We start from the raw sequence: 27,231 nt of genomic DNA on the forward strand, positions 1-27,231 counted from the left end.
ACCATTATATATGAAGACAACTGATCTTCAGAAGTTAATTATATATTGAGACAATATGAGTACCTATGTTTTCATTGTATGGACTGGTTTCAAATGAATTATTACATTATTGCAGCTTACTAAAAAGACATTTTTGTGCATTCCACCACTTTTCTGTAAAACAAGCTCTACTGAACTACTAATATATACACCTAAAAAGACATAATTAAGAGATGATATTAAACTTGATATTTAAGGAGGAGGTCAACTGATTATATCAAACAGTTTGCTTCCATGAAGACATACAATATGTCTGTAAATCCACTGGGATAAAGTGTCACAGAAGGCCTCAGCTGTAATAGATGTGCCCATCATAAGGGCAGACTTTCCTTATTTTTTAAAGTGTGGTGTATATCCTACAAATAGGCACCACGGGAATAAGATCAGTTCACTGAGCACCAGTGACTTGTGTTTCCTAGAAATTGGCCCTATCGTGCCTATTTACGGTCCATTTAGAGGCCCGGCTGTTCTGGATTCACAGTCGCAGTGAATAGGAGCGCCGCCTCGTCTTCACTCATGCTAATGGGCTAAACCTCAGGAGGTTGCAAGAAGCAAAGTTAATAAATGTAAGGCCAATTTATTGCCCTGCCTCTATCCAGAGCGGCTGGGAGACGAGAGGGATGGGGGTGGGGGTGGGGGGTTGTTTACGGTGGAGACACTGGAGACACAGTGTGTGTGTTTCTGTGTGTGTAGTAGTTAACTTTGTCCAGCCTGACAAGAATACTAAGTGTGTATAGGAGATGCAGCTGCTGTGTGGGTGAGCTCTCTCCCTCTCCGTCTATCTATCTTTCCATCTTCGCTCGCTCTTTTTTTTTTCTTCCCTACCAGCGAACAGTTGGTTGGGTCAGTGTTCTGACTGACGGGCAGGATTTCCAACCATGTGTGTTTTCCATCTGACTTCTGGAGGCTATGATTGGCTGTAGGGGTTCCCAGGCAACCCAGGGTAGCCAGGGTAACAACTTTTTTTTTCCCCCCCGGAAACTCTCATGCACTCGTCCTTACTATATGTCTACTCTCCTCTGCACTCTAGGGTTCTTCCTGAACGGCTGAGGTTCCACCCAGAACCATTTGTTTCAGAAAACCCCTTTTGGGGTCAAGGGTTCTATGTAAGACTAATGGTTCCATTAAGAAGTCTTTACATCCAAAGAACCCATTTTAGGAGAAAGTTTGTTGAAACCCATAATTAAGGGTTTCATGTACCATAATAAAAAAAAGGGGTTTTAGTAGAACCCCCTGGTTGGGTTGTGGATAAAACCCTTGAAAAATAAAAAGGTTCTTGGTAGATCCCCCTTGGTGGAGTCCAGATAAAAACCTTGGAATATAAAAAGGTGCTAGATAGAACCCCTTTTGGTTCATTCTAGATAAAATGTTTGTAATATAAAAAGGTTCTCTGTAGAACCCCCTGAGTCTAATCTAGATAAACCCTTTGAATATAAAAAATGTTCTTGATAGAAACCTCTGGGTGGGTTCTAGATATAACCCTTGGAGTATAAAATGGGTCTTGGTAGGACCCCCCAGGTGTGTTCTGGATAAAATCCTTGAAATATAAAAAGTTTGTCGGGAGGACCCTCTGGACAGGGTCTTGTTCGCTCCCTTAGAAGTTGGAAAGGTTTTGGATAGAACCTCCTCGGATAGGGTTCTGGGTTGAACCATGAAAACGGAGAGGGTTTCTCTGCAGAAGCTCTCAAATGAGGAGTCTGGTTGGTACCTTTTACAGATGGTTCTAGGTTTAACCCTTTATGTTGGGTTCTGTACAGAACTCTCAAAGGGTTTCAAGTAGCACCTTTATAAAAGGTTCTAACAGGAACCTAAAAAGGCTTTCTAAGGGAACAAGCAAATAACCCTTTATGGTCAAAGTTAGAGCCTTTATTTCTAAGAGTGTATCTATTTGTGTGTACTAAATCAGTTTTGCTAGCGGCTTTGTCTAGTACCAAAAACTCTTGTGACACACACACACACACACACACACACACACACACACACAGATGGTGTGAAAGGTTCACATACATTCATTATCCACACACACACACACACGCACACACACACACACACACACACACACATTTTAGTTTGACTCATAACTTTAGCTGATGTTAAAGTCTGCCTGTCACATGAATATTGTGTACACGTACGTAAGTGTGTGTGCACAAATTCCTACACACACGCCTGCCCACGAGCCAAAAGCAAGAAAATGTGTGCTCCCCCCCACACACACACAAAAACAGAATAAAAGTGCATTTAGGGATTTTCGAGTCAGCTGAGTGCATCTTGATTGACATCAACTGTCAGTTGGTAAAATCTCTTTCTATGTCTCTCTCCGACAACCTCCAAAATATGCACTCTGAGGCTCGCTCGGTGGTGCGGTGTGTGTGTGTGTGTGTGTGTGTGTGTGTGTGTGTGTGTGTGTGTGTGTGTGTGTGTGTGTGTGTGTGAATGACGTTGATTGTCAGAGCACCTTGGCCAACCCCTGAGGCTTTTTACTTGTCAAGAAAGGTGTCTGGCTGCATTTTTCATAGCGCAGGAGGGCATGTTTTTCCGTGTGTGCCACCATTTCCTTTTGTTTCGTGCCATTTCTCGGCCCATTTCTCCTCCTCCTCCTCCTCCTCCTCCTCCTCTGTGTTTCTCTAACAATTCTCCCTCTCCTCTTTCCACTCTACTTTTGTGTCTTTCCTCCCTCTTCCTTCAGTTTCCCAGCTTCATCACCTGTCTGTCTCCTCTTCTGTCCTCCCATGAATTTTCCCCGAATTTCACGTCCTGTGTTTTATCCATTTCACTGATGTTCTTATCTACGCCACGTGAGAAAGAAGTCGGTCCATGTAATGTCTGTCACGTCTGTCATCTGTTTTTTGTTTTTTTTGCTATTCCTACTCTTTAAATGAAAAATATGCAATGCATTTACTGCACTAAGTCATAAATAACCATGATGCATGGTCAGAGATTAAATAAACATGCTAAATTGAAATACGGCTTCTCTACCAACAACGCTCCAGCCACTTTCTCCTTTGAAATTTCCATTCCAGTACGGAACGTCTGTTTTGTTTTGGCCTGTATGCATCCACACACTTCCTGTTACATGTTTATTCACTTTACATGGAGCCAAAATTAATACAGAATGAGTTAGTGTCTGTTTATGAGTCACAGAAAACCATTTATAATCTTTTGGAGGAGTATATGTTTATGATGGCTGAATTGAGCAATACGTTAATACAGTCTGGCAAACAGTAAGACAGATAGTCACTGAACAGCAACTCCAGACTGTGCATTTTCACAGCAGACAGAAAATTGACAGATATAAACAGCTGGTTAACTTACAGCGGAGGACTTATGGTCGCTCATCATTGCCAAGGAACAATGTCACCCTCACCTTGTGCTCGTGTAGGTTTAGTATCCCTGGAACCTGCAGGCAACCTACTCAAGCTTTGAATCTGTGGAGGATGTTGCGGGGGGAAACAACTCGCTATAATATTTTGAATTTGGACTGCAGTCATTTTTGAACGCTAAGGTGAAGTATATATTTCATCTTTTAAGGTCCAGACTGTAAGATTAAGGGGAACTATTGGCAAAATAAGGCAGAAACCTTAAAAACACAATATATCCCTGCAATGTTGTGACTGTGACTTTTCACTTGCGATGACTTTGCTGCAACATTATAGCTGCGTTGTTACGTTTCATGTAGTTCATATACAAAGTATGCAATGTTGTGATTCTGATGTTCATTCATTTATGATGTAGTGATGTTCAAATTTCACTTAAAACCTTACATTGCAGCAGTGCTCCTGCAGCGACTGTGTGTTAGTAGAGACCCTGCATGCAGCATTCTGGGAATTCATTTTCTGTAACCGCTAATTCCCGAAGGGTCGCAGGGGGCTGGAGCCTATCCCAGCTGACATTGGGCGAGAGGCGGGGTACACCCTGGAAAAGTCGTGAGTTTATTGCAGGGCTGACACATAGAGACAGACAACCACTCACACTCACATTCACACCTATGGGCAATTTAGAGTCACCAATTAACCTAGCATGCATGTCTTAGAACCCGGAGAGAACCCACGCACACATGAGAATATATTCTGGGGATATAAAGTGAAAAAGTGGTGGAAAAGTTGGGACAACATACTGGCAACATCTAAGATAACATGACCATACAACAATGACCATACTCTGGAATTTCACTTGGTCAGTGGCCACAGGGGAGAGTGAGAAAAGCTTTGCAGCCTGCAAGCTTACCACTATATGCCACTGAATCTTACACACTGGTCCTTTAAATCTCCTCACATGTCTTTTCACTCTTCCTCCATCTTTCTACACTATCTTTTCATTTTTCTCATCTCTCACCTCTCCCCTCGTTTTCTCTTGTTTTTGCTTCTTTTCTTTACGTCTTGGGAAATTCCCAGACGATCGCTGCAGTGCACAAGAAAAGAGCAGACCGATGGAGGTGGGAAGCTGAAACACTTGAGCCAAGAACCTGGCTGCAGGCCTGGCTCGCAGTCACCATTCCAGATCATCCCTAAGGTGCTGGATGGGGAAGAGGTCAAGTCTCTCCAGGCAAGGTCTTCTACATCAATCTGGGGAAACCGTTTCTTTTTGGACCTCAATATTGAAACAGGACAGGGCCTTTCCCAAACTGTTGCCATAAAGGTAGTAGTACACTGTTCTCTCTTTCTCTGTATACACATAGCCCAAAGAATTCCCTTAACTGGAACTAAAGGGCTTGCCAAACAATGTACATTGTCGTTTGGAGGATTTGACGTAAAGGTCTAAATCCATTAATACGTCACAGCGGTTTGTAGAGACTCTCTCACTGACTGTTATCCTTCCTTCCTTGAGTTTTTCACTGTGAAAACCATGTCCTCCATTCCTCTCATTTCTCTTCAGCCCTGCCGGCCTCCTTCTTTGCCTCCAGTATTATATCTTCTTTAATGTCTCTTTCACTCTTTTTAGACTCTTATTCCCCCTCCCTCTGTCGTTCCTCATCCCTAAGTCCCCAATCGCTCTTGCTCTTACTTCTCTTACTTACAGCCCCAGGCACTTTATTCTTGTCTGTGTGTGTGTTTTCCTTTAATGTGGGTGGTGTGTGTGTGTGTGTGTGTGCATGTATGTGTGTGTGTGTGTGCGTGTGACACCACACAACATCGAGGGAGAAATCAAGATTGCCGTTGGTGAGCAGTTTTAATGTGCGGAGCGTCGACTAATTGGCACAATGATGGGAGATGAGAGACTGGCATCAGACTGATGTCACCCCAGAGGGGGGAGAGAAGAGAGAGGGAAAGATGGAGGGCGATAAAGAAAGAGAGGGAGGGTTGGTTTAAAAAAAAAAAATGCAGAAAAGGAGGGAAGGTTGGAGAGTGAGAAAGGAAAATAGAGGTAGGAGGACAAGGAGGAGGCACGACGAGGGGGAGAGGAAAAGGAAACAGGAAGAGAAAAGCTGAGGGGAGGGCAAGAGAAACAGGTGGGAACCAACAAGAACAAGAGACATAGAGAATGAACAGGAAAGAAAGGGAGAGAGAGATAGGATGATACAAAAGAAAGAAAGAAGAGAGTGGGAGGAAAGAAAAAATAGACAAGGTGGGAGGTTAAGAGTGATTGCAAATGGAAAGGTAATGAGGAAAGGAGGCACTGTAGAGAATGAGGGAGAACAGAAAAGGGAAAAAAAAACAAAGAAATGAAGCAAGCATGAAGGGCTGGGGTTCTACACAGAACCATTTGCTTCTGCAGAACCTTTTTTTTTTAAGAAAGTTCATCAACGGTTCTTTTTAAGAAGTACTCCAAGGATTGCTAAAATCCTTTACGAAAGTTCCAAATAGACTTTGTACGATAATTTAAAGGGGTTGTGGGTAGAACCTCCTGAGTGGGTTCCAGATAAAACCCTTGGAAAATAAAAAGGTGGGTTAGGCTTTGGGTTAGGGTTAACCCTTGGGCGGGCTCCAAAAACTGTGGAACTGTTGGAATATAAAAAGGTTCTAAGTAGAACCCACTGAGTGAGTTCTTGTAAGCATCATTAAAAGATAGAACCATTGCATTATAGAAGAGTTCTCCTTTGTTTGTAGAATATGACAACCCTGTTACAGTTCCTACTTAAGGTGAAGAGAAAACCTGATATTTTTGGTTCCAGCTGGGAACCAAACCAAGTTCTCCTATGGGGAAAGGCCAAAGAAGACCTTATTTTTATTTTAGCACCTTTATTTCAAAGACTGTAAAGAAGAGGTGGAAGGAAAGAAAGGAAGGAAAGAAGGAGGGAAAATGAGGAGGGAAATGGAATGGAGGCAAAGAATAAGGATGGAAAATAGAGAGATGAAGAGAATTTGAGAAAAGGAGGTGAGACATGGGAGGATGTAGTGGGATTTTTTTTTCTTCCTATTAGAGAGACAGAGGCAACAGCAGTGAGTGATGAAGAGATGGAGAGTGGGTGGATTGAGAGAACAATTTCTTCTAAATGTTCTCAAGAGAGAAAGTGACAGAAAATGAAAGAGAAAGAGGGAGGAGAGACGTTCTCCTTGATGGACAGGTGGAGCTCAGAGCGAGGAAAAAAAAAAAAAAAAAAAAAAAAACCTAGCAGGATTATCCAAGACAGGCAGAGAATGAGAAACAGACTTTCATCCATGAGATCAAACTACAACAAACCAGCCAAGTCCTCTAAAATGTAAATGAGGAGCTTCTTTCCAGTATGAGACATCCGCCGCTTGAGGGAAAAAAAAAAAAAGAAGTGACACCTACTCTCACAAAATGACTGACAGCAATGAAATTAAACAAATTACAGGACTTTGTGAGAACTGCAGATAACTTAAATCCTTGATTGACAAAATATCACTTTCACATATCCTTACTGAAACAGTATATAATGGAGATATTGAATTTAGACAATGAATTATTCAAATACTGACATTCTTATTTATGCCAAGACGTGGCTCAGCGGTGTATTCAGAGTCAGCTGGCCACGGTGGATTCACTGGTCAATCTAATTTCTCCGTAGCCAGTGCAGCTTTACAAACATAATAAAAAAAAAAATAAAAAAAATACGCAGGACCTTTACAGTCCTTTTGTGTTAAAGGACACGTGTCCTTCAGCCACACCGGGGCTGAGTTCAAGCTGTTGTCAACAAACATTCACCCCGCTGACGAGTCCTTGAGGACTCGTAGTCCACCAGCGCCGGGGCAGCTGTTGTGTACCTGACCCTGACCACCGATTTCCCAGGGAAGAGAAGAGGAGAAGACACAGCTGGAAGGATCAGAGAGACAGTCCTCGGCACAGACATGACAGCACTGTTTTTTTGTCCACTCCACACACCTTTTTAGTCAGGCTAACAGTGTTGGCCATATGTAATATATTATTCGTTACTTGCATTTGACTAGGTATTATGAAATGGAAGAGGATTATGTTGTTTTATAGTGATATCCAAAATACCTTTATACTGCAACACTTATGTTTCAATCATTCCAAGCAGCCTCACATCTAAGCTGTGTCCCACAGGCGTAACCATGAGCCGAAGTGTTTATTTAGACTTCAAGTCCATTTTCTCAACAATACGCACATAAACATTAGGTTGATGCCCATAAAAAGGCACTGAATAGATATATTTATCTACGTCTGTGCTGCTCTCTGCTCTGGTTTAGAGCGTACGTTAAAGTATTGTAGCGGATCTTGCAATGGCCCACATTTCCCATAATGCCTATAGTGCTGGACTGAGTACTTTGCTAAATTTGCTGTTATATCTTCTTCAACGCATACGTTACTTTTGGTGATTTGTGTTGGCAGTTGTCATTTATGTGCTGGACTATAGCTTTACTAACTAGTGAAGTGGCACACACACACACACACACACACACACACACACACACACACACACACACACACACACACACACACAGACACACACTCTTCTAAAATGAATCTGACACACTTGGTAAAGTGGCACTTGACATAGTAAATGTTATAACACCGCAATACAGGATGAATGCACAAATGCACAGACATGTTAGGGCGAGGATTAAGACTAACATTTTGCCACTTGGGGGAAAAAAGGTATGTTTAAGTTCAGGTGAAAAAACCTATAAGGCGTCTTTTTTCTGTTGGGAGCGTAGGAGGAAATACTGTGACATTAAAAAGCTCCAAAGGCTGCAGAGGAAGAGGGCGGGGTTTAATGGAGACATTAACAAATCATTGCATTTTGACACAGGAGGTGTCTATTTTAACACATCCTCATACTTAAATGACATAACAGGTCAATTGCCAATAACTCTCCAAACAATATATATGACAAGTGGACTGAACTGGCAGCGACAGGCTAACCAGACCTTTCCAGTACATCACAAATATAAGAAAGAAAGATAGAAAGACTTCCATCATCCACCCTTTCCCTCTAAAACGTCGCAGTATTTCCTTCTTTGCTCCCAACAGAGAAGAGATCCTGTCTGGCTTTTTCACTTCAACTTAAACATGCCAAGCAGCACTTGTACTGTAAATGTTAGCCCTAACATCTAACACATCTGTGCATTTGTGCTTTTATCCTGTATGGTGCATCACCGGTGCAAAAGTCTTTTCTAAAACTAGTAAAGCATTCTGTTTGTTTCAATAGGTAGGAAGTCAGAAAAACTAATTATTTCATGAATCAGTTTCTCTGTTGGATGGATGACACATTGCAGAGAAAAATATATTTATTGGCAGAACTTCAGGCGTTTTATGAATATGTGTCCATTTTTTATGCCTGACTTCCTTATCAAATCATCTGGGTTATGGTGGCTGCCACCATCCTCCCCACCAGCAGCCCCACAATGCTCCAATCCATGACCCAAACAAACCTCACACTGATTGGATTGACTGAGATCCAATCAAATAAGGAATTCTTATGTGACCGGATTTAGGGTCTGCACATATACAAAAGCACACGCATGCACACAATTGGCGAGCCCGAGCGAAGGCAGACACACACTTTTAAACACATACTCGTCCACTCTCATGCACGCTTGTTCAATCATGCGAGAACACCTCCCCACTCACACCCACTCACACACAGTCTCTCTCCGTGTGAGTGCATTGTGGGAAATCTGCCTTCTGGAGGAGGATATTACATCACGGCATCAGCCAGCTCGCCCAGCCCCGCTCGCCAAACCGAGTTACCGTGGTTACGGCAGTGGAAAATTAAAACAACCCTCGCAGGGGTTCAGAGCATTATGGAAATTCAAAAAGCCGAGTTCAAGTTGTGAATGAGTTATGAGAAGGAGAGAGGTGGTGGAGGTGGGCGGGGTGTTGTTATATTTGCAGACGGTATAATTGCCAGGCAAAGAGGGGAAGCAAACAGACAGATGGATTCTGGGAGTGAAGATTCTTTCCTTTATTTTCTGATAAGAAGTGACATAACATTCACTTTACTGAGACGGGGCCTGGAGAGGGGAGGCTGACTCAAACTGCTCCTGCACCGAACTGTTATAACTTTAACTTCACCTCATTTACTGATGTGTAAACATCTGCTGTGACATCACTGATGAGGGTGTGGCAAAAAGTGCTTGAAAGTGTCAAATTGGGAAGGTTTGAACCAGGTATGTGATACTATAATGACTTGCATTCTATTGATGACAGTTAAGGCTGTCAAAGCTTTTAAAATCTGTCAGGGACAGGGGTGTTTCTATCCTTCCATACTGTTATAAATTAGCCTGGAAATTAGGGATGCACCCAAATCCATAAACGCTATATGGGAAAGCAAAATAAAGCATTGGAAAAAGTTATTTCTTCTATCCAAAGTTGCTCATTATTATTCAGAAAAAGTCAGCTCCAGCTCCTTAATCAATCACTGATTTAATGCACCGAGATTATTCCCTCCAAATGTAGGATATTTTTATAAACTTGTGTATCTTGACTGCAGAGTTTCAATTTACAATGCAAAATAGAATCTTTTGATTTTTATTTTCCAGATTTTTTAATTCCCCCCAGTTAAAGGGGATAGCAGTGGTGGGCTTCAAACAAACTTATTTAGCAAGAAATAAAAAGAGAGAGATGAAAACTACAGTCTGAGGACGTGGAAATATATTGGCCAGAGTACCCTTGAAAATATTCTAGAGTCTCGACACTCACCCCATTGGCTCTGCTCATGGCCTGGTAGTAGATGCTGTAGCTCTTGGCCGGTGACAGCGGAGGGTTCCAGAAGCCGCCGTAGCTCTTGTTGTCTCCCACCGTAAATGGCTGCACGACCGTGAGGCTGGACGGGGGCAGCTCAGCGGCGATGTAGTAGGGCGAGTCCAAGATGGAGGCGTTGCGGAAGCTGACGGGGGCTGAGAAACAGTCAGGGGCTTCGGAGGCGGCACGGCGGGTCTTGGACTTGCGCTCCTCCTTTACAACGAGCTGGTAGGAGCTTGAAACGCAACAAAAATCACATTAAACCAGCCATATTATGATATTTTTATTTGGCATTCAGAATATGTTTATATTATTGTATTTTCAAAAAAAACACATGATAAGATAAAATAATCTCATAACAGGGCAAATTTGCACTGTTACAGCAGCAAAAGGAATAGAAAAAAGAAAGAAGCATGCATAAAAATCAATAAATAATAAATAAGTAAAAAAGCAATAATAAGAATTTAAACATGAAACAGTCTCAACAGTTGAGTTGACAACATTGCACATAGGAAATATTCATACTACACAGTCATTTCAAAACCAGCGTCTCTTTTCAAAAATCATGATCCAGTTATTCAAGATAATCCACAGACCTTGTTGTGAGCAGTTTTGTGTAGGAACTACTTTCTTAGTTCCAGTAGATTCTACACGAAACTGCTCAGAGCAATACTGGTTCTGAAATTTTTCAAGCCAAGTGCCATTATTCCCATTATATTGAAGAGAAGACAGGCATCTCCCCAGGCTGATATCTCTATAAATTGCATTACAGACCAGGGGAAAATATGAACTGTCCTTTTAGGTCTGTCTGTAAAATTTGTCATTTATATTTGGGTGATTTTTATTTAAAAAAAAAATCATGTGTTTGTACCTGCCATTAAAGTTAATTTGGTCAAACAACACAGATCTACAGGATTTTTAATGAGTCCAGATGCAACACTTCTCCCTGTCATTTGTACTTGGGTGCATTTTTACATTGAACATTGCCTATTTCAGCTAAAACAGTGATTTGTTCGATCTGACAATTGTACTTATCCCCATTACTCAAACTCTGTGGAGCAGCGGCCATTAAAAATCTTTAATTTCCAGAGTGCTTCATATACGTTTTTGGCAATCACAGCATTAGCAGAAGAGGGCTGAGGTCTGTAAAGAATTCTCAGTAAAATGCCTGCTATCCTTTAAAAAAAAAAGGGGGATATTATCTCTTCCAAGGGTCACTGTCTTTTTCCTAATGGTAGATATACTTTGGAAGCAAACTTCAGCTAACTTAAGAAAGTAGCTGGCAGATCATTTCTTGTGCTGACTCAGCAACAAAGTATGAATTAAAAGTGAAAAGAGAGAGATGTGTGCTTGAGTGTGTGTGTGTGTGTGTGTGTAAGAGAGAGCAAGAGCGCTATATCCTCCTTTGCATACATGTGTGTTGTTATGCACATTAATAAGTGTCTCTCTGTCCTGTGTGTGTGTGTGTGTGTGTGTGTGTGTGTATGCACATGCTAGCAGGTGTGCATGTTCTGACAGGTGTATTCAGGTGTGTTTATACACTTAATACTACTTTGTCTTTCTGTGTGTTTGTGTGGGCTCTTTCGTGTGTGTGCGTGCGTGCGTGCGTTTTCATTCTGCTCTGAGAGGCTTCATGAATGGCTGAGGGCTCCTTTAGCGGTCAGGACAAACGCAGCGGCCCTCCGCAATTACCTCCGTCCTCCACGCCAAGAACTCACTTCACAATTATACGCAATTAGGGAAATGTATGTTTCTGTGAAGGGGGCCGTGGCCAATTATCCCCAGCTCCCGTTTGGCAGCTTTCATAAAAGATAATTGCTGATGACCAAAGATGAGTCTGTGTCTCTCTCTCTCTCTCTCTCTCTCTCTCTCTCTCTCTCTCTCTGCTCTTCCTGCCTTTCTGGTGAAATATCTGTTTCAAACTAATGGCTTTCAGAGGCTGCACAGGGGATGAAGCAGAGGCCGACTACAGGGGGGCGAATAGGGAATTGTGCGTGCGTGTGTGTATTTAAATATGCGTGTGAATGTGTTTCTTACAGGTGTTCCTATTTACATGCCAAGTATATAGTCCAATATTGTATCAGGAAGCTTTACAATCTGTACAGTGTGCGACACCGTCAATCGGGTAAGAATAAAAAACTCCCCTTTTTAACCAGGAAAAAAGTGGAATGAGTCATAAGAGTTGTGTTTTATTGTTGCACTTCTCTCTATGTGAGGAAGTTTAAAACATGCAAAGTCATCTTAGAAAATGAGAACAACTTGGAGATAGCGGACTTTTGGAGATTTTTTTCTAAACATTTTGTGAAACAAGAGCAAGTTTTTGGAAAACATGGCTTGGCTTTGATTAAAGTTTCAGAATTAAGTTTAGGGTGAGAAGAAGTTGAATGCATTATACGAGGGGTTTCCAAAGCCTGAGACCTCAGATAAAGCTCCCTATAAAGCTTACTTGTGTGGTTTCTCTCACTTCCTGGATTACTATGATCTCGCTGTTAGATCCCTTAGACACTCAATAATTGTATCTCAATCCCCCAGGAAGTTGCAATAGCAACGCAAATTCAGCCAATCCCTCTGAATTCTGCACAACCTTGCAATTTTTGTCTAATCACCACAGCTTCTCTGCAAATCTGACTCACTTCCCCTAATAATAATAATAATTATAATAATAATAATAATAAACCTGCAAGTTTTTCTGAAGCTTGCATATTTTTGTATGTGAATGCTTATGCATCTATGTTTATATTCTGTATGTACATCCACTGTTAGCCGTTTACAACCATCTTCCTCTGTGTATATTTTGTAAATGCACGTGTATACATCCGGGCAGGCTTACTGATGTGCGTATGTGTGCGTACATGTGCGCGTGCATGCCTCAACCACGACAGCTGCTCCTCTTAGCACCGCCATCACAGTAAACACTTGTCATCTAAGCCCCTGAACTCGAAATGATCTGATCTCCTCCGAATAAATACAACAAAAAAAAAAACAAAACGCTACAAAACATCAGCACGCACATTAACCAACAGATGCCTTTTCTCTGCTACCCCACGTACATCTGTTGGCACTTAAAACATGTAACACTTGAGCAAAACACACATAATAAGCAAACGCACAAAGGGGGGCTTATCCTGGCTTGATAAACACATAAAGATGTTAGTGATTGGAGTGCAGCCTAATTCAAAATGAGATATATTTGCCCTGTGTGGGTGATAAATGGCAAGATATGGTCAGGGATTTACAGGAATTAACACGAAACCACTGACCCACACTCACATTTCACAAGTCCATTTCCCCAAGTCCAAATTGAAGTGATATATATTCTCCACGCACCCTTGTCGAAGCCGTATTTCCCTAAAGGCAACCGCAGAATAATGTTCTCTCCTACCCCAATTAAATGGATGAGATCACATGTTCAAAGTGAACTTTTAATTAAAAAACACTCTGGCTGAAAAAATGAGAAAAAGAAAGAAGGAATAAATTAGCTGTGTCCATTTTAAAACAAAAGCAGTGGATGCAGTAGACTGGACAGAGGGAACTTTACTGAGTTGTTTGTGTATATTGTACTCTCATTTTTTTATTTTACTAACTGTAAAGCTAGAAATCTTAATGAATAGGACCTGATAGATAAAGGGTCTTTGGGGCTCATATTCTTTATACAGAATATAATATACAGAATAGAAAAAAGCCCTTATATGCTTTTGCTTTCTAAGACTTGAAATATAAAAGACTGTGGCACCTTGTTTTCTGTGCTTGCAAACAAAGATTTGATAACACTGCTGTATTTAAATCTTTGAATGCAAGCGCAGAAGACAGCGTGCCGGAGTCTTTTCGCTTTTTATTGTTGAGCCATCATCTTCTCCTACACACCCGTCCACCTACAGCTGTGCAAAAGTTTTTTTGCTCTTTGATATTTTCGATTCTCAAATGTAGCCACCTTTTGCTTTGAGGGCAGCTTTGGACACTTCTGGTATATTCTGAACCATTTTTAAGTCTACATTTTACTATAATTTAATAACGAAAAACACAGATAGATAGATAGATAGATAGATAGATAGATAGATAGATAGATAGATAGATAGATAGATAGATAGATAATTTATCAATTCACTTCCTTCTCTGGCAAAATTCTAATCACATTCTTATTCGCTAAAGCACATTTTGCACTGTGATGCATTTTTGTCAGAAAATAGTAAACACAATCAGTAGAAGCTGAACGCAGCGACAACACGAGCGCCATTGTTTGCACACAATGCCTCAAAATGGTTCACACTTGTTTATAATGATGTGAATTAGCCTGTTGACTGGAGCAGAATCTGGATACGCAAGTGGCTCGGCATTGATCAGCGTACTAATTGGAGAATATATATTTTTAGACCTCTTTTGAAAAAGAAATGCATTTACTGCACACAATAAAAATATTTTTCTACATGCCCTGAACATTCTTGCATGTAGTGTACAATGACTGCTCCGTTTGTATGTATCCTGGCTGTGTATGATCTGAAAGCCGAGTTTGATTTTGCCAGAAGAGTCAGAGTTTTTGTGAATATAGTTTGAAGATTTGGTTGTCTGTTTACAGGGCGTAAGGTTTTAAAAAAAATGTCTTAGAAACTGTGAAAAACTACATGTGCATTATGTGGAAAAATGCAAGATCCTGTCCTTGCAATTTTTTTTTTTTTTTTTTTAATCCTTTCATGTCAACAAGCTGTTGGCAGGGAGCTTCCTTTAATGCAGTGAAGTCTCAAGTGACCGGACATTGATTGCCAAATTACCATTAAACATTAAGGCCTGTCAAGTCAGCTTGGACTCACATCTCCATAAAGCAGCAACTGAAAAGCTACGGGATGCGAGAGACTAATGGTGATACGTTTCACTGCCAAATTTATATAAAAAAAAAAAATGAAGAAGAAGAAGTCCCATTCTCTGAGTTCCTTTGCATACAAATTGGACTTATATGTGTAAGTGACTTTAATGGCTTTAAAAGAGACCCTTGAGGAAGAGGAGAGGAAGTGGATAAAAAAAAAGAGGAGAGGAGAGAAAAAGTGAGCAAGAAAAAGAAGAGACATGGGAAAAATGGGATCTTGTGTTGTAGCTGCCATCAGAGTCAGCTATACAGTTTAAGTTAAATTTTAGTAAAACATTTTTTTTGCTAATAAACATAAACATAATTGGGAACATAACAACATTGGACCTGTCTGATGTTTCCATAGCTAAACGGATACTCACCACAATGAAGCTACATGCTACAGCTTTCATGCTCCACTTAAATTAATATATTATGTTAATATATTATATATTAATATGCATATAGCTATGATGCTAAGGGACTTCACATAACAGGTTACCTACATTGCAGTAAAATTATCTGTGAATTTTACAGCTTATAATTGAGTTTTGCAAGCTAGATTCTGTGTTTGTAAGATATTTCTTTGATTTATTGTTCTGTGTATGAATGCTCTGTATTGCATAGACTTACAATTTGTGAATTTGAAATCACGGACGTACAAATATTTGTCTGCAACTAAAAGAGCGACTTGTGTTTGTGATTCAAACTGGAGGAGGAGCCATATTTGTAAAAAAAAAAAAAAAAAAAAAAAAACAAACAAACAAGCAAAAAAAATAGATATAACACAGGCAAGAAATTACCTGATTGGTGCACCACGCGACTGGGCGGGCTTTAGCAGGATGGTGATCGTGGTCTCTGTCTCATTCAGTGGAGCCTCTGACTCGTACTCTGGCATCATGGGGGCTGACGGAGAGAAAAGAGAAAGAAAATGACTGTCCAGCATAACAAAAATAACCACATTTACTGTAGCTGTAGAAATTTTAAATATGTTCTGTACTGTATAAAGATAAGTAGTAGTTAATATCAACTCAAATCAGAATCGTTTCACATCATTCTGCAATTATATGGGAATAAAGACACTGACCCTGCACCAAAACCGAACAGAATCAGCTTCATTGGCCAAGTATGAGTATGCATATTTTAAGTATAAATACTTAGTGACTGTACTTAAGTAGAGTTTTCAGGTGTCTGTACTTTACTTGAGTGTTTGGCACAATTTTTCTGCCAACACTTTGCTTTTACTCCCTACATTTCGTTGCAAATACCTGTACTTTCCACTCCTTTCATTTTCAAAACTGGGTCATTACTTTAGCTTTAATGCATTTAAGGGTGATTGATTGAGAAGAGATTATTTCTCAGTGTATCTATCAGTGCATATCACACATTACAGAGGTAACAAGACCAAAAACAGATGAGAGAAGGAGACTCGACTGCAAAGAAAAGATGAGGCTCAGTTAGATTTACACAGAAACAACTGGAAGAAATGTCATTTTTACTTTTCTACTCTTATAGCACATTTAAAGTCCTGTACTTTTTCACTTTTACTTGAATAAAGACTTTGAATCACGTCTACTCCTTGCAATCTTTTTTTTTATGTACGTGTCTGTACTTCTACCTGAGTAAATAATGTCTGTGCTTTTGCCATCTCTGAAAATACGCATTATGTCAAAGGGCAATAAAATAATAGAAAGGAGAGAACGGGTTGATAGACTTTAGACATGTTTCTGGTTGGTTTACTTTATGCAAACAAGACAAGGCTGTCAAAGCAAACCATATCTCATTCTTTTAAACAGAAGGACTTATTCCCCATCTACATGTCAAAGTCTCAAGATAATACTGTAATAAATATCAGCAGAGGCAAATATATTATGAATAGCTTAAACAAATCTGTTCTGGCTCTGATCTTTTGTCACACATTTGCGTATCACACCTTGACAGCAGTTAACTTATCAGGTTCTGTTAAAAGGAACAAAAGACTGGACGTATGCGTCGATCTGAAAGGCTTCACAGGCATTCCATTATATTCAGTTTTTTAATTTCACATCTGTCATGCCCTCATATTGGATGCGCAGCGTCAGTGCCTGTCTCAGTAACACATCAACACTTTTTTTTTCCCTGATTGGTGCGGCATTTCGGTTATTAACACAAGTCCAACCCCTCCCCTGTGTCCATCCATCTCTATCTGTCTGCATCATTTAATTCAAAGCTCTTTATCCTCTGCCCCCTGAATGAGATAATGAAGATTGGGGATGGCGTGACATTTGGAGGGAGACATCTCTGCTATGTGTGGAAACGCCATGGCTTTTTTTTTTCCCTGTTAGCAACATGTTAAGATTTGAAAGGATGATAAAGGAACAGAGGCTCAGCGGAAAGGTCGACCTAAAATCATAGTAGGTGCTGACAGGTGAGACAATACTAATGAAACGCTGCTGACCCATTTAGATTGTACTTTTCTGTAGTTCAGTCAGCATGAAGCACTGCTTAGACTCAGGTAGAGGTAGGCATCAAAACTGCTCGTATTTGGGTTTAATTCAGAATCAGAAAATCATTATCTTAGAAATTAATCTTTCTTAAAGATTATTTGTGGAGGCGCCCCTCTAGTGTAAAGTTTGATATGCCGTCAAAGTCAGGTGGGTTCAGACTGAGAAAGTCCGCATACAGAGATGGTTGTTGTGGATAGATGAGTCCAACAAAATCAGGATTTTCACCCATCAGGGTAGCGTCTGTGTAACATACTTTTCCTAAACCTAACCAAACAGTTTTGTTGTCTAAACCTAACAAAGTATAGTGGGTGATGGCAGGTCACCCAGCTACGCTTGCTTTGTTTTGATTGTTCCAATATCTGCTGCTGCCGGCCACCAGGTTGCTTATTGCCGACGTTGCACAACTTCACTCACAGCGCCTTCCCTGCAAACAGTCGAGTCAGTCCGTTCATGGGAATTATAGTCAGCAAACAGAGCTGGAGTGCGCAAAAGTTGTGGCAGCTTAGTGCCTCGTTCAGCGCCACTCACCTCAACGCAAGCCAAGCGGAAACATTCACAAAGATCTTTGACCTACTGACGTGATCCAGCGGGCTGTTGGCTGGTCCTGGCCAGGAGCATTCTTTTTCCAAGGATGGCAAAATCATGACCCACCCTACTCTGGCTCTAATTGACTATTGCTTGTTGCCTTTGTTGGTTGGTTATGTTCGGATTGGGTAGGTTTAGGCACGAGCTGGGAGACTGGGTCGAGGCCAATCAGAGGCCTTCTCCACCAATACGGAAATATCTCAATTTTGATTCAAGCACGTAATTTTGACATGTTTCCACCAAAAATAAATTGGAACTGTAAAAGTTGGCTCCCAGCTGGAACCAAAAAATAGCAAGTTTTTCTTGGGAACGAAAGTGGTTTTGTCATATTCTACAGACTGTCGTGCATTGTGCAACGCCCTCTGCTGATGACATCATCGATTACAATGGTTGCATGCATGTTGGTTCACTAGATAGTATCAAGGTTTTAAGAATCTTGAATGGAACCAGTTCAAGAACCACAGCCAATTCGGTGGAAAAGGGCTTTCTGTGACAAAGTATGGCGAGACATGCTTCCACCATCCTGGGAAAAAAAAAAGTATATATATGTTGCTGCCCAAACTGACTGATGTGATTGACTAGCTCCACTGTTTGTAAGAATGGTGCTGCCTGTGACGCTGTGTGATGGCAGTTTAAAGTGACCTGGTGGCTGGCAAGAGCAGACCAATCGAAACAAGGGACTGTTGGCAGGGCAACCACATCACCAACCTACACTTTGCCGGCTTGTTACACACTGCACCACTATGGTGTTAGTTTAAAGCACAGTGCCACTAACCAAGCTGTCGTATTTGACGATATGGGAGTGAAAACATGTTGAGTAAAACATTTAGATGTAGAGTTAACAGCAGTTTGGTTGTAAAGTTGTTGGGCCTTGTTGTACATGGAGCCATTGTGCTGTGATAAGGATATGACTGTTTAAGTGACTGGGAATCTGAAGGGACTGAAATATTTATAATATAACCAAGGTTTCTGGAACTATTATTAGATTGAAAATTGAGAACATTTCCAAGCAAGTTAAATGTGATATGTACAGTATACCATTTTATCTTAAAATCATGCTGGTATAATTAAATTAAAGTGATTTTATGCCACATTTCCAACAAACCCCACAGCCTCTTGTAACAAAGGAGAAGTGGCCACTTGCTGTGGTGCTGAACAGTTTCCAGAACTGAATGTGTGTAATGAAAAGATGCGTGCTGGAAAAGAGCTTGCCTGCTCAGCAGAGCCTCTCTGGGTATATTAAGACTAAAAGGGAAGATTTATATCACCATCTCTGCCTCATATCACACGTGGGTTAAGTCAACTGACACTGATCAATTATGTAATGACATTGATAAACACAGAAGATGTGATAAACTCTCTTTGAACTACCTGATATTTTTATACTTCTAAAAAGCAGGTATAAACTCAAATAAGGTCGTACTTAAATATGAAAAGACAAGTAGGTGCAGCGTCACTGTGAATGTCAGTGTCCTGATGTTCTCTTGATGCATCAATACACAGATTTTGAAAGAAATCGCTCTACAGTTTGGAATAAATCTCTCCACACTGTGCAAGGAATGAATATATTATCTGTGGAGTTGAACTGAGCAGACAAATGTTGCTCTGGCGGATAACATTGTCACCTTTACAAGTAACTTTGGCAACTGTCCACCCAATGTTTCACAGGCTTTTCCCACTGTAAATGAAATATAGAAAGCCGCCCAGAATAATCAAGTCCACTGCAATACTGAATCAAGCTGCCAAAAGGTTAAAAAGATTAATAAATTGCAGCACGCATGCATGGCTGTTCTTACATTCACCCTGCATGCAATTAATGCTAGTGATGTAATTCAATAATCTACCATTTGTGCATTTATCCTGAATTAATTCTGCAGACAATTCACCATCAAGACAGCTAATCACATTATCCATTGCAAGTTCTATGTGGCATACAGCTTCGGATTTGTAGTTCCATTCAATTATTGAACAATAGTGCAACAATTCACTATAAAAACGGGGGAAAAGGTGAGAAAACACACATTTTCAAGGAAACTGGCTTCACTAAATTTTGAGTTACATTATAATATACTTTCATCTTATTTTAACTTATTTTAGAAAGCCAATAAATCTTTCACTGTGAGCTCTGAGCCTGATTTGTCATTGTTTGGGTGCTTGAAAATTAAATTTTCAACTGAAAATATTAAAATATTAACCATTATTCACTTTGACTTTAATCAATTTACTCAACTCAGCTTTTGAAATACTTTCTTTTTGTTTCCAAAACTCAAAGATTGAAAAAAGGAAAGAAAAAGAAAAGAGTAAACCATCTCATCAACATTTATTTTGAGAGAGACTGAGTTTGATTCAAAACTTGACATTATTAGTTTTTGAGTCAACTTCCTTTACAGTGTTGTTCGATGTGCTTTCAATATAAATTTGAACTAGTAGCCTTTTGCTTCATGCTTACAGTGAGTGTCTCCACAAATGTTAAAAAAACACAGCTAAAGGTCACAACTACCTCAATAAGAAGGAAATAAAAATAACACCCTGCGAAGTAAAAACAATCAGATATGCCATTTGGAGATGGATTATTAAAGAAAGGTTACAAAAAAGAGATAAATGCTCGGAGCAGAGACAGAGAGGAGGAAAGAGGAGACGGTGATTGAGACACTGGCAGAGGAAAGGCAAGGGACAGGGGGGAAAGCAGAGAGACAGTGGGTGAGTTAGGAAAGCTGGAGAGACACAAAGAGGGTGAATGACAGAGATAAAGGGTAAAGAGATGCATACAAAGAATGAAAAAGTGAGTCTGTCATTTGAACAACAAAGAACACCCCTCACAAAACAGCTGGAATAAGAATAGAGAGATCCTCTTGTTTCAGAATAAAGAAATGCATCAACATGTGAGGGCATTTTTTTTTTAGTTCTCGCCACAAAAGTTGATTGTTTTGCTTTTTTGTGCTGCCAGACATTTTCTATGGGCCGAGGCGGGCGGCATAAACAGAGGGCTACAAATGGAGAGGAAAAAGTCAGAGAGATATGAAATCGGTCACTCGGACCTACAAACAAAAACACAGACTGGCACGTTCACAGAGAAAGTGACTGACATGCTGGTCCAGCTGGCCAACAAACCAGCCTTCGATGTCTGCTTCTTCTCCTGTAATAATAATAGATGTGTGTGTGTGTGTGTGTGTGTGTGTGTGTGTGTGATCAGAGCAAAGATCAAACAAATGTCACCAGAAATTAAAATAAATTAATGCCAAAAATAATAGCGCTAATAGATTTTTACCTGCTATCTTGGTGGTGATGCGGGTGGTGACGGGCGGGCCGAAGCCCTTGTTCGTGGAGGCTTTGAGGGTGAAGAAGTAGGTGGTCCCTGGGTAGAGACCTACGAACAGGTGATGGGTCTCATTCCTCAGCTTGAACACCCGTCCCCTCTGGGTTGTCAGATCGGCGCTGGGGTCTAGAGAGCTCAGGGCCTTGTAGGTAATCTGGAGGCAGGAAAAAACAAACAAACACAATTTTATACATTTCAGCTTTGATGTTTTAGGTTAGCTTAGCATACTTTATGTTAGCATTTATTCATCTGAGAGAATTGTAGCTTCATTAAGTCAAGCTGGGAACAATTTGCTTGCTTTATAGTCCTGTTTGTTTGTTTGATTTTTAGTTCAGACCTGCAAAGCTTGGATTCATTTAGACACTTTATTTAACATTGATTCATTGCTTGCAGCAGCTCATTTTTGCATTGGTTTGTTTATCCCTTTTGTTAGCCTACAGCTCTCTTTATGAAGTCACAGTGTTTATTTCACATCTGAGGCTGTGGATATCAATTTGTTTAACCTGATAAACGTGTTGTAAAGCTTAGCTTAAATCAGCAATAAATAATTTTCTTTGTTTTGACCCGAGGGCAGTGGAATTGAGCTTAAAGGGCCAGTGTGTGGGATTTAGTGGCATCTAGTGGTGAGCCTGCAGATTGCTAACACTTTGCCTCCCCCTTACAATAAAGAGGAAGAGGACCCACTCCCACATGGCTCATTCTAATGTAATAAAAACAAACTATTCTTATTTCTAGATTATTATACACCAATGAAAACATATGTATGAATGTTAAATTAAATTTGTGCCCTTCTCTGCCAGTAGGTCACCCACAGACAAATTGGACCTTTAAACACAACATTTATACATAATTACCTCATAAAGTTGCTGTTGTGGACATAATAGCACACACTTGCCTATTAACACATCCAGCAGTCCAATTTCTTGAGGCAAACATTTGTCTTTAAATGCTCACTCAAGATGAGAACATTTTGAGTGACCCAAAACAACAAGCTGAAGGTGCTAAAATGTCATTTATTTGATGGGAGCAAATAACAAATGTTGTACATAGAGGGAAAAGAGGCAAGGATGGATGGACAGATCAAACATGAGATGTTCATATAGGAGAAAGGGTTTCATGTCCTGTGTGAGACAAAAGTTGATTGTTTTAAAAGGGTAGTCATTTTAACTCAAACCATGATGTCTTCCTAAACCTAGCCAAGCAGCTTCAGTGCTTAAACCAAACCAAAAACTGCACCTGTCACCTGAAATATCTCTCAGGGAGTTTTATTTTGAAATCCTAAATGGACGTTGCACATGTCTCATTGCTAACTTGACTACATAAGTGAGAATGTGGCACCCAGAGGAATGGAAAAGCTTGAAATAAGATCTCGTCTTTGTCTAGCCTGTGTCTCCTAGACTTAAATGAGCTCAATTTAAGCTCAATATGAGACCATGACCATTTTCTCATACCTCTTAAATTCGACTCATCTCAGAGACTAATTTGAGCCCAGCTGAAGATCATAAAATGTTCTTTTTTGTCTCACTGCTCTTGAATGAGATTTGTCTCAGTGGTCAAATTAAGGTCTTGTTGCTCCATGCTTTTATTTTGTTTTACAAAGTAAGAGTCTCATTCATTTCTCATAAGATAAAGAAAAAACAGCTGCGGGAAACAAAATTTTTCTCTGGGATACTTTTCAAGCCTAAGCGAGGCAAAACATGTCTGATATCCATGTATTTTCCTCGTTACACCGCAGAATATCAAAGCTTTTCTGTGAAACTTTTCATCATTTGTTTTTGGTTTTTTTTTGGTTTTTTGTTATGTTCAACACAAACATCTTCAGAGTCTGACTCACTGTTCACTGTCACGTCACAGCAAATCCAACAAATCGACCATCTCTTATTAAATCGACTGCTAAACGTCATACAAATCAATTTTGGTGTCAAAGTGATGTTGACTCTTTACTACAGGTCTGTATTTCTCCACATGATCTCCACTTTGAGACTGGAACAAATTGAGCAAATTGACCCACGGTCACTAAGCTGGCAGAAGCACTTCAATAGTTTTTTTTTTTTTTCTGTTAAAAGAACTGCCGATGTCTGTTGTAATGTTGCTGCAGGCGAGTTTCCACACTGCACAACCGTCAGTGACTGCACACATGGACACGCAAACACGTATATGGACACACAGAGCACTGGAGGACAGCTGTCATTGTGAATGACAGTCAGTACAAAAGAGTATTGACTGGTGGGAGAAAAAACACATTAATAGCTATTCAATCCCAAACACATTTCAGCACTCCATCAAGTGTGTGTGTGTGTGTCAGGGTCTCTAAGTGCATTTCAGTTTATCTTTTCAGCCACACAGCCAGAAAAAAAAAGACATCTAAAGTGAGGAAGCAAGGTGAGAACAGGTGAGCGAGTTAGAGAAGAGGAACGAACAGAGGAGACGGAAACAAAGAGAGACAACGTGAACGAACCAGAAGGCACTCGGTGGAGCGGAAACCTCCACCAACGCAAAATGTTTCTCCGACTTGCAGAGCTATAGCCCCTGGAACGGTTCGTGTTTCCTGTCATTTGTCTTCTGGGTTTGATTTCTTGACAAAACTGCATGCGAGGGCAGCGCCGTTTAGCCGACTGCCAGCTGAATGCACAGAGAAAAACCTTCCCACCAGCATGAGCAGAGCATCAGAGCCACGGCTCAAAAACAGACGCTGTCTAGTAACTAAATCTCACATTCCCATGCCCATCAAATCCGATGTTTACTATAGCCACGAGCAGCAATGATCTGCGTCCAAGCAGACTGCGAGCGTTTAAGGGTATGTTTACTGACAAGAAGAAAAACTTTTAAATTTTCTTTAAAATAAGTCATCGCAGTCACATGCTGATGTTTTGTTGAGGCTAATAAATCTACTTTCATGCTTCACGTGACTAAACTTGTTCCTGTTTTGATGAAATTTGGCAGAATGGTTTGATTTTTCAGATTAAATTGATTAGCTTGTATAATTGAAATGGACTGACATATCAAAATTTCTTTAACAGCTTTAGATCAGTGAAGTCTGTGGATGACCCTGACTAAGTTTTGGGATGACTGGTCCCCATGGTTTCTGACATTATGCTGCAAATAATCAATTGATTCCATCATCTACTGTAAATCTGCGCCACAGTTTTTATCCATCCTCCGCATGGCCACAAGCCCCACCAGCAGTGTTTCAGAAGCGTTTCAGCAGCAGAGTGTTTTGCACGCATGATTATGTTTAGATTTTGTGGATCAGGTCCTCGTTCCTCACTCTTTGTGCTTCTACCATGGATAAGTAGGTTACATGGTTAAACAGTTTCTTATCTGTCTGTCTTTATGATCATGAGTCTGCACAGGGTCTTTTACTTTGAAAATTAACCGGATTCCTTTTCTGTGTTTGACTTCCTGTCCGTTCGATCTGCTCTGTGCTAAATGACGCAGCATCTTCTAAAAATAGACTCGGCCCGTATTTGAAGTGGAGCATAGTGGAATCACAAGCATTGTGCAGAATGACTGTAATCAGCTCCGACTGATGTGGCGCAGTCGTAACGTGACACAGCTGCACCTGGTGGAATTTAGCCACAAGATTTTTAGAATTTTGGGGAGAAAAAAGCTAAATTTGACATCGTTAGAACAGATCAGAACAAGATCAGACACAGATGACTTGTGGGTTTTAAAATATTAAAGAATTTGGTAACACTTTATTTCCTTGGTCCCCAGTGTCATGGTAAGTGATGGGTAATTAGCTTCTAACAATTCAGAAATTTCTCTCAAGTTACCCCAAAATTCCCCCAACATTTACCCCAGATTTCATAGTAAGTATAGGTGATAATTAGCAAATAACATATTTCTAATTTTCATGAAATTACCCCCAAATCATTTACCACAAAATCGATATACATTTCCCAGATATCACATCAAGGTAGCAGGGAATGAACTTTAACTCCTGTATAATTATCACTTACCTACCATGAAATTTGAGGCAAGTGTTGTGCAATTTTTTCTGTAATTTCTTTACATTAAAAATCATGATGGGAAAAAGAAACTAATTTCCTCCCAATGAAAATCTAATCTCCTTGAAGCTTATGATAAAAACAAGCTGACAAGACGCTGCAGTGAAACTACCTTGTGTAGTCTACTTAAACAGTTTGCTGGTGATGGAGAAATAAAAGTCACATAATGCCTCTTTGAGTGGGCCCTTGGTGAGAAAAATATTGAAGCTGTCTGTTTAATTACTTTATTATTTATGCAATGAGTACACAGATGTCAATTAAATGGTAATCTGCATGAGAAATGAAGAAAAACAAAACAATTTGTTTATAGTCATCATCCAATTGTAGTGATCAATTTGGCCCGGCCAGACAACGCCTAATGGAGATCTCCTTTCAATTGAAACGTTGCTTTATTAAAATTTCTGGGAGCTATCATTGCAGCGTGCGTAACTCTTTTGTGCTTTTGTGCACCTGTAAAAGTTTCTGGGATGTGCGTGCCCCACAGTCTTTCTGTCGTTTGAATTTCCGACCCACCTGCCAATTTTGGTGCTTCTGAGTCTCATGGTTTTTGCTGCACAAACACTTTTAGTGGAGAGAAATGGGAAAAAATAAGAAAGAAAAACAGCAGTGAAGCTTTGCTGCTTGGAACCCTAACTAGAGCTCAGAGCACCCTGAAGACCAAATCATGTCCAATTTTTTTTTTTTTTGTTATCTCCTGCATAAAGTATAAACACAAAGCGTGACTAAAGAGATGCATGCAAAGACGAAAAATAATGAGGAGAAAACAGAAATGCTGAGTGTGACAGAGAGAATAGAGTTGTCCTAATGGACCAGTGGTCTAAGATGGGTACCACATAACCATAAACTCTCCAGTCTGGTTTCAGCCCCATTTCCCATCTGCCCATGTTTCCTGTCACACTAAAAATATTCAAAACAGAATGATTGAGACAGAGAACAAGAACAAATTTAGAAACTGAGCATTAGCTTATAAAAAAAAAATGGTGTCCCAGTGACACCAAATACTGATGTGTAACACACTTCAGGCACTTTCTTTCCTCTTTGTGCAATAAAGCTCGTTTGAAATGAAATCATACAGAACAGTTTAGAAAGAGCTGAAAAGAGGAAGAGAATAAAAAAAAGAAGGAGAGAAAGGATATTTGTGGAAGAAAAGGAGAGAGCTAAAGAGAGATGTGGAGTGACAGAGCAAGAAATATTGAGAAAGTGAGCTGTAATGAATTTCTAGGTTCAGATACACAAAGACACGCTTGTACAAGAACAGATTGATACAAGACAGACACCAGATTTAATGCAACGTACAAACGGATTATCTTTATCATTATCCTTAAATGTCTTTCCATTTTGCCAATGCCATGCCAATAAAGAACTCTGAATTGGAAACTGGCACAGAGATGGGAGAGTTCTTCATCTCGCAATCGAGAGAAGTGCATATTCTCTTTTTGAATTGAATTGGGGAAAAAAAATGAATTGTAATGGAACGAGGAGAAAAAGACAGTGATGAAAATGATTTAAAAGTTGAAGTGAAAGGCAAAAATGAAGAGGAAAAACCAAAGGGAAAGAGCCAAAGCCAAACCGAGGCTGAACAAGAGGGAACAAGGGAGAGAAAGAGAGTGATAACAAGTGATGCAGATGGATGTTTGTGTAAAGCGGCCTCCTCTGAGGCTGGAGGTGATGGGTGTGCGTGCGCGTGTGTGTGTAAGTGTGTGGGGAGAGGCAGTGGGCCGCTCGTGGACCCCTCGTCGCTCCATTAGCGGACTCAAATCAAAAGCACTGACAGCTGGGTGCCTCGCTCCGTCTACGGGCCTGCGGGCTGGAGTGCTGATGTGTGAACGTGCGACTGTGTGATGTGTGTGTTTT

The 27,231-nt window shown here is 40.3% G+C and overlaps 1 protein-coding gene across 1 annotated transcript in view; it reads right to left on the reverse strand.

Annotated features, from left to right (window-relative positions):
• The window catches only part of ptprt (protein tyrosine phosphatase receptor type T), a 485,707-nt gene that overhangs the window by 195,890 nt on the left and 262,586 nt on the right, over positions 1 to 27,231 (reverse strand). The window contains exons 12-14 of the mRNA XM_084740791.1: positions 21,320 to 21,521; positions 15,784 to 15,886; positions 10,102 to 10,378 (exon numbers count right to left, since the gene is read on the reverse strand). Of these exons, the coding sequence (XP_084596917.1) occupies positions 10,102 to 10,378; positions 15,784 to 15,886; positions 21,320 to 21,521 (582 nt within the window). The remainder of the gene's footprint in view (positions 1 to 10,101; positions 10,379 to 15,783; positions 15,887 to 21,319; positions 21,522 to 27,231) is intronic.

The sequence above is a fragment of the Lutjanus erythropterus genome, chromosome 2, assembly GCF_056507025.1.
Source record: "Lutjanus erythropterus isolate fLutEry1 chromosome 2, fLutEry1.hap2, whole genome shotgun sequence".
Classification (NCBI taxonomy): Eukaryota; Metazoa; Chordata; class Actinopteri; order Lutjaniformes; family Lutjanidae; genus Lutjanus; species Lutjanus erythropterus.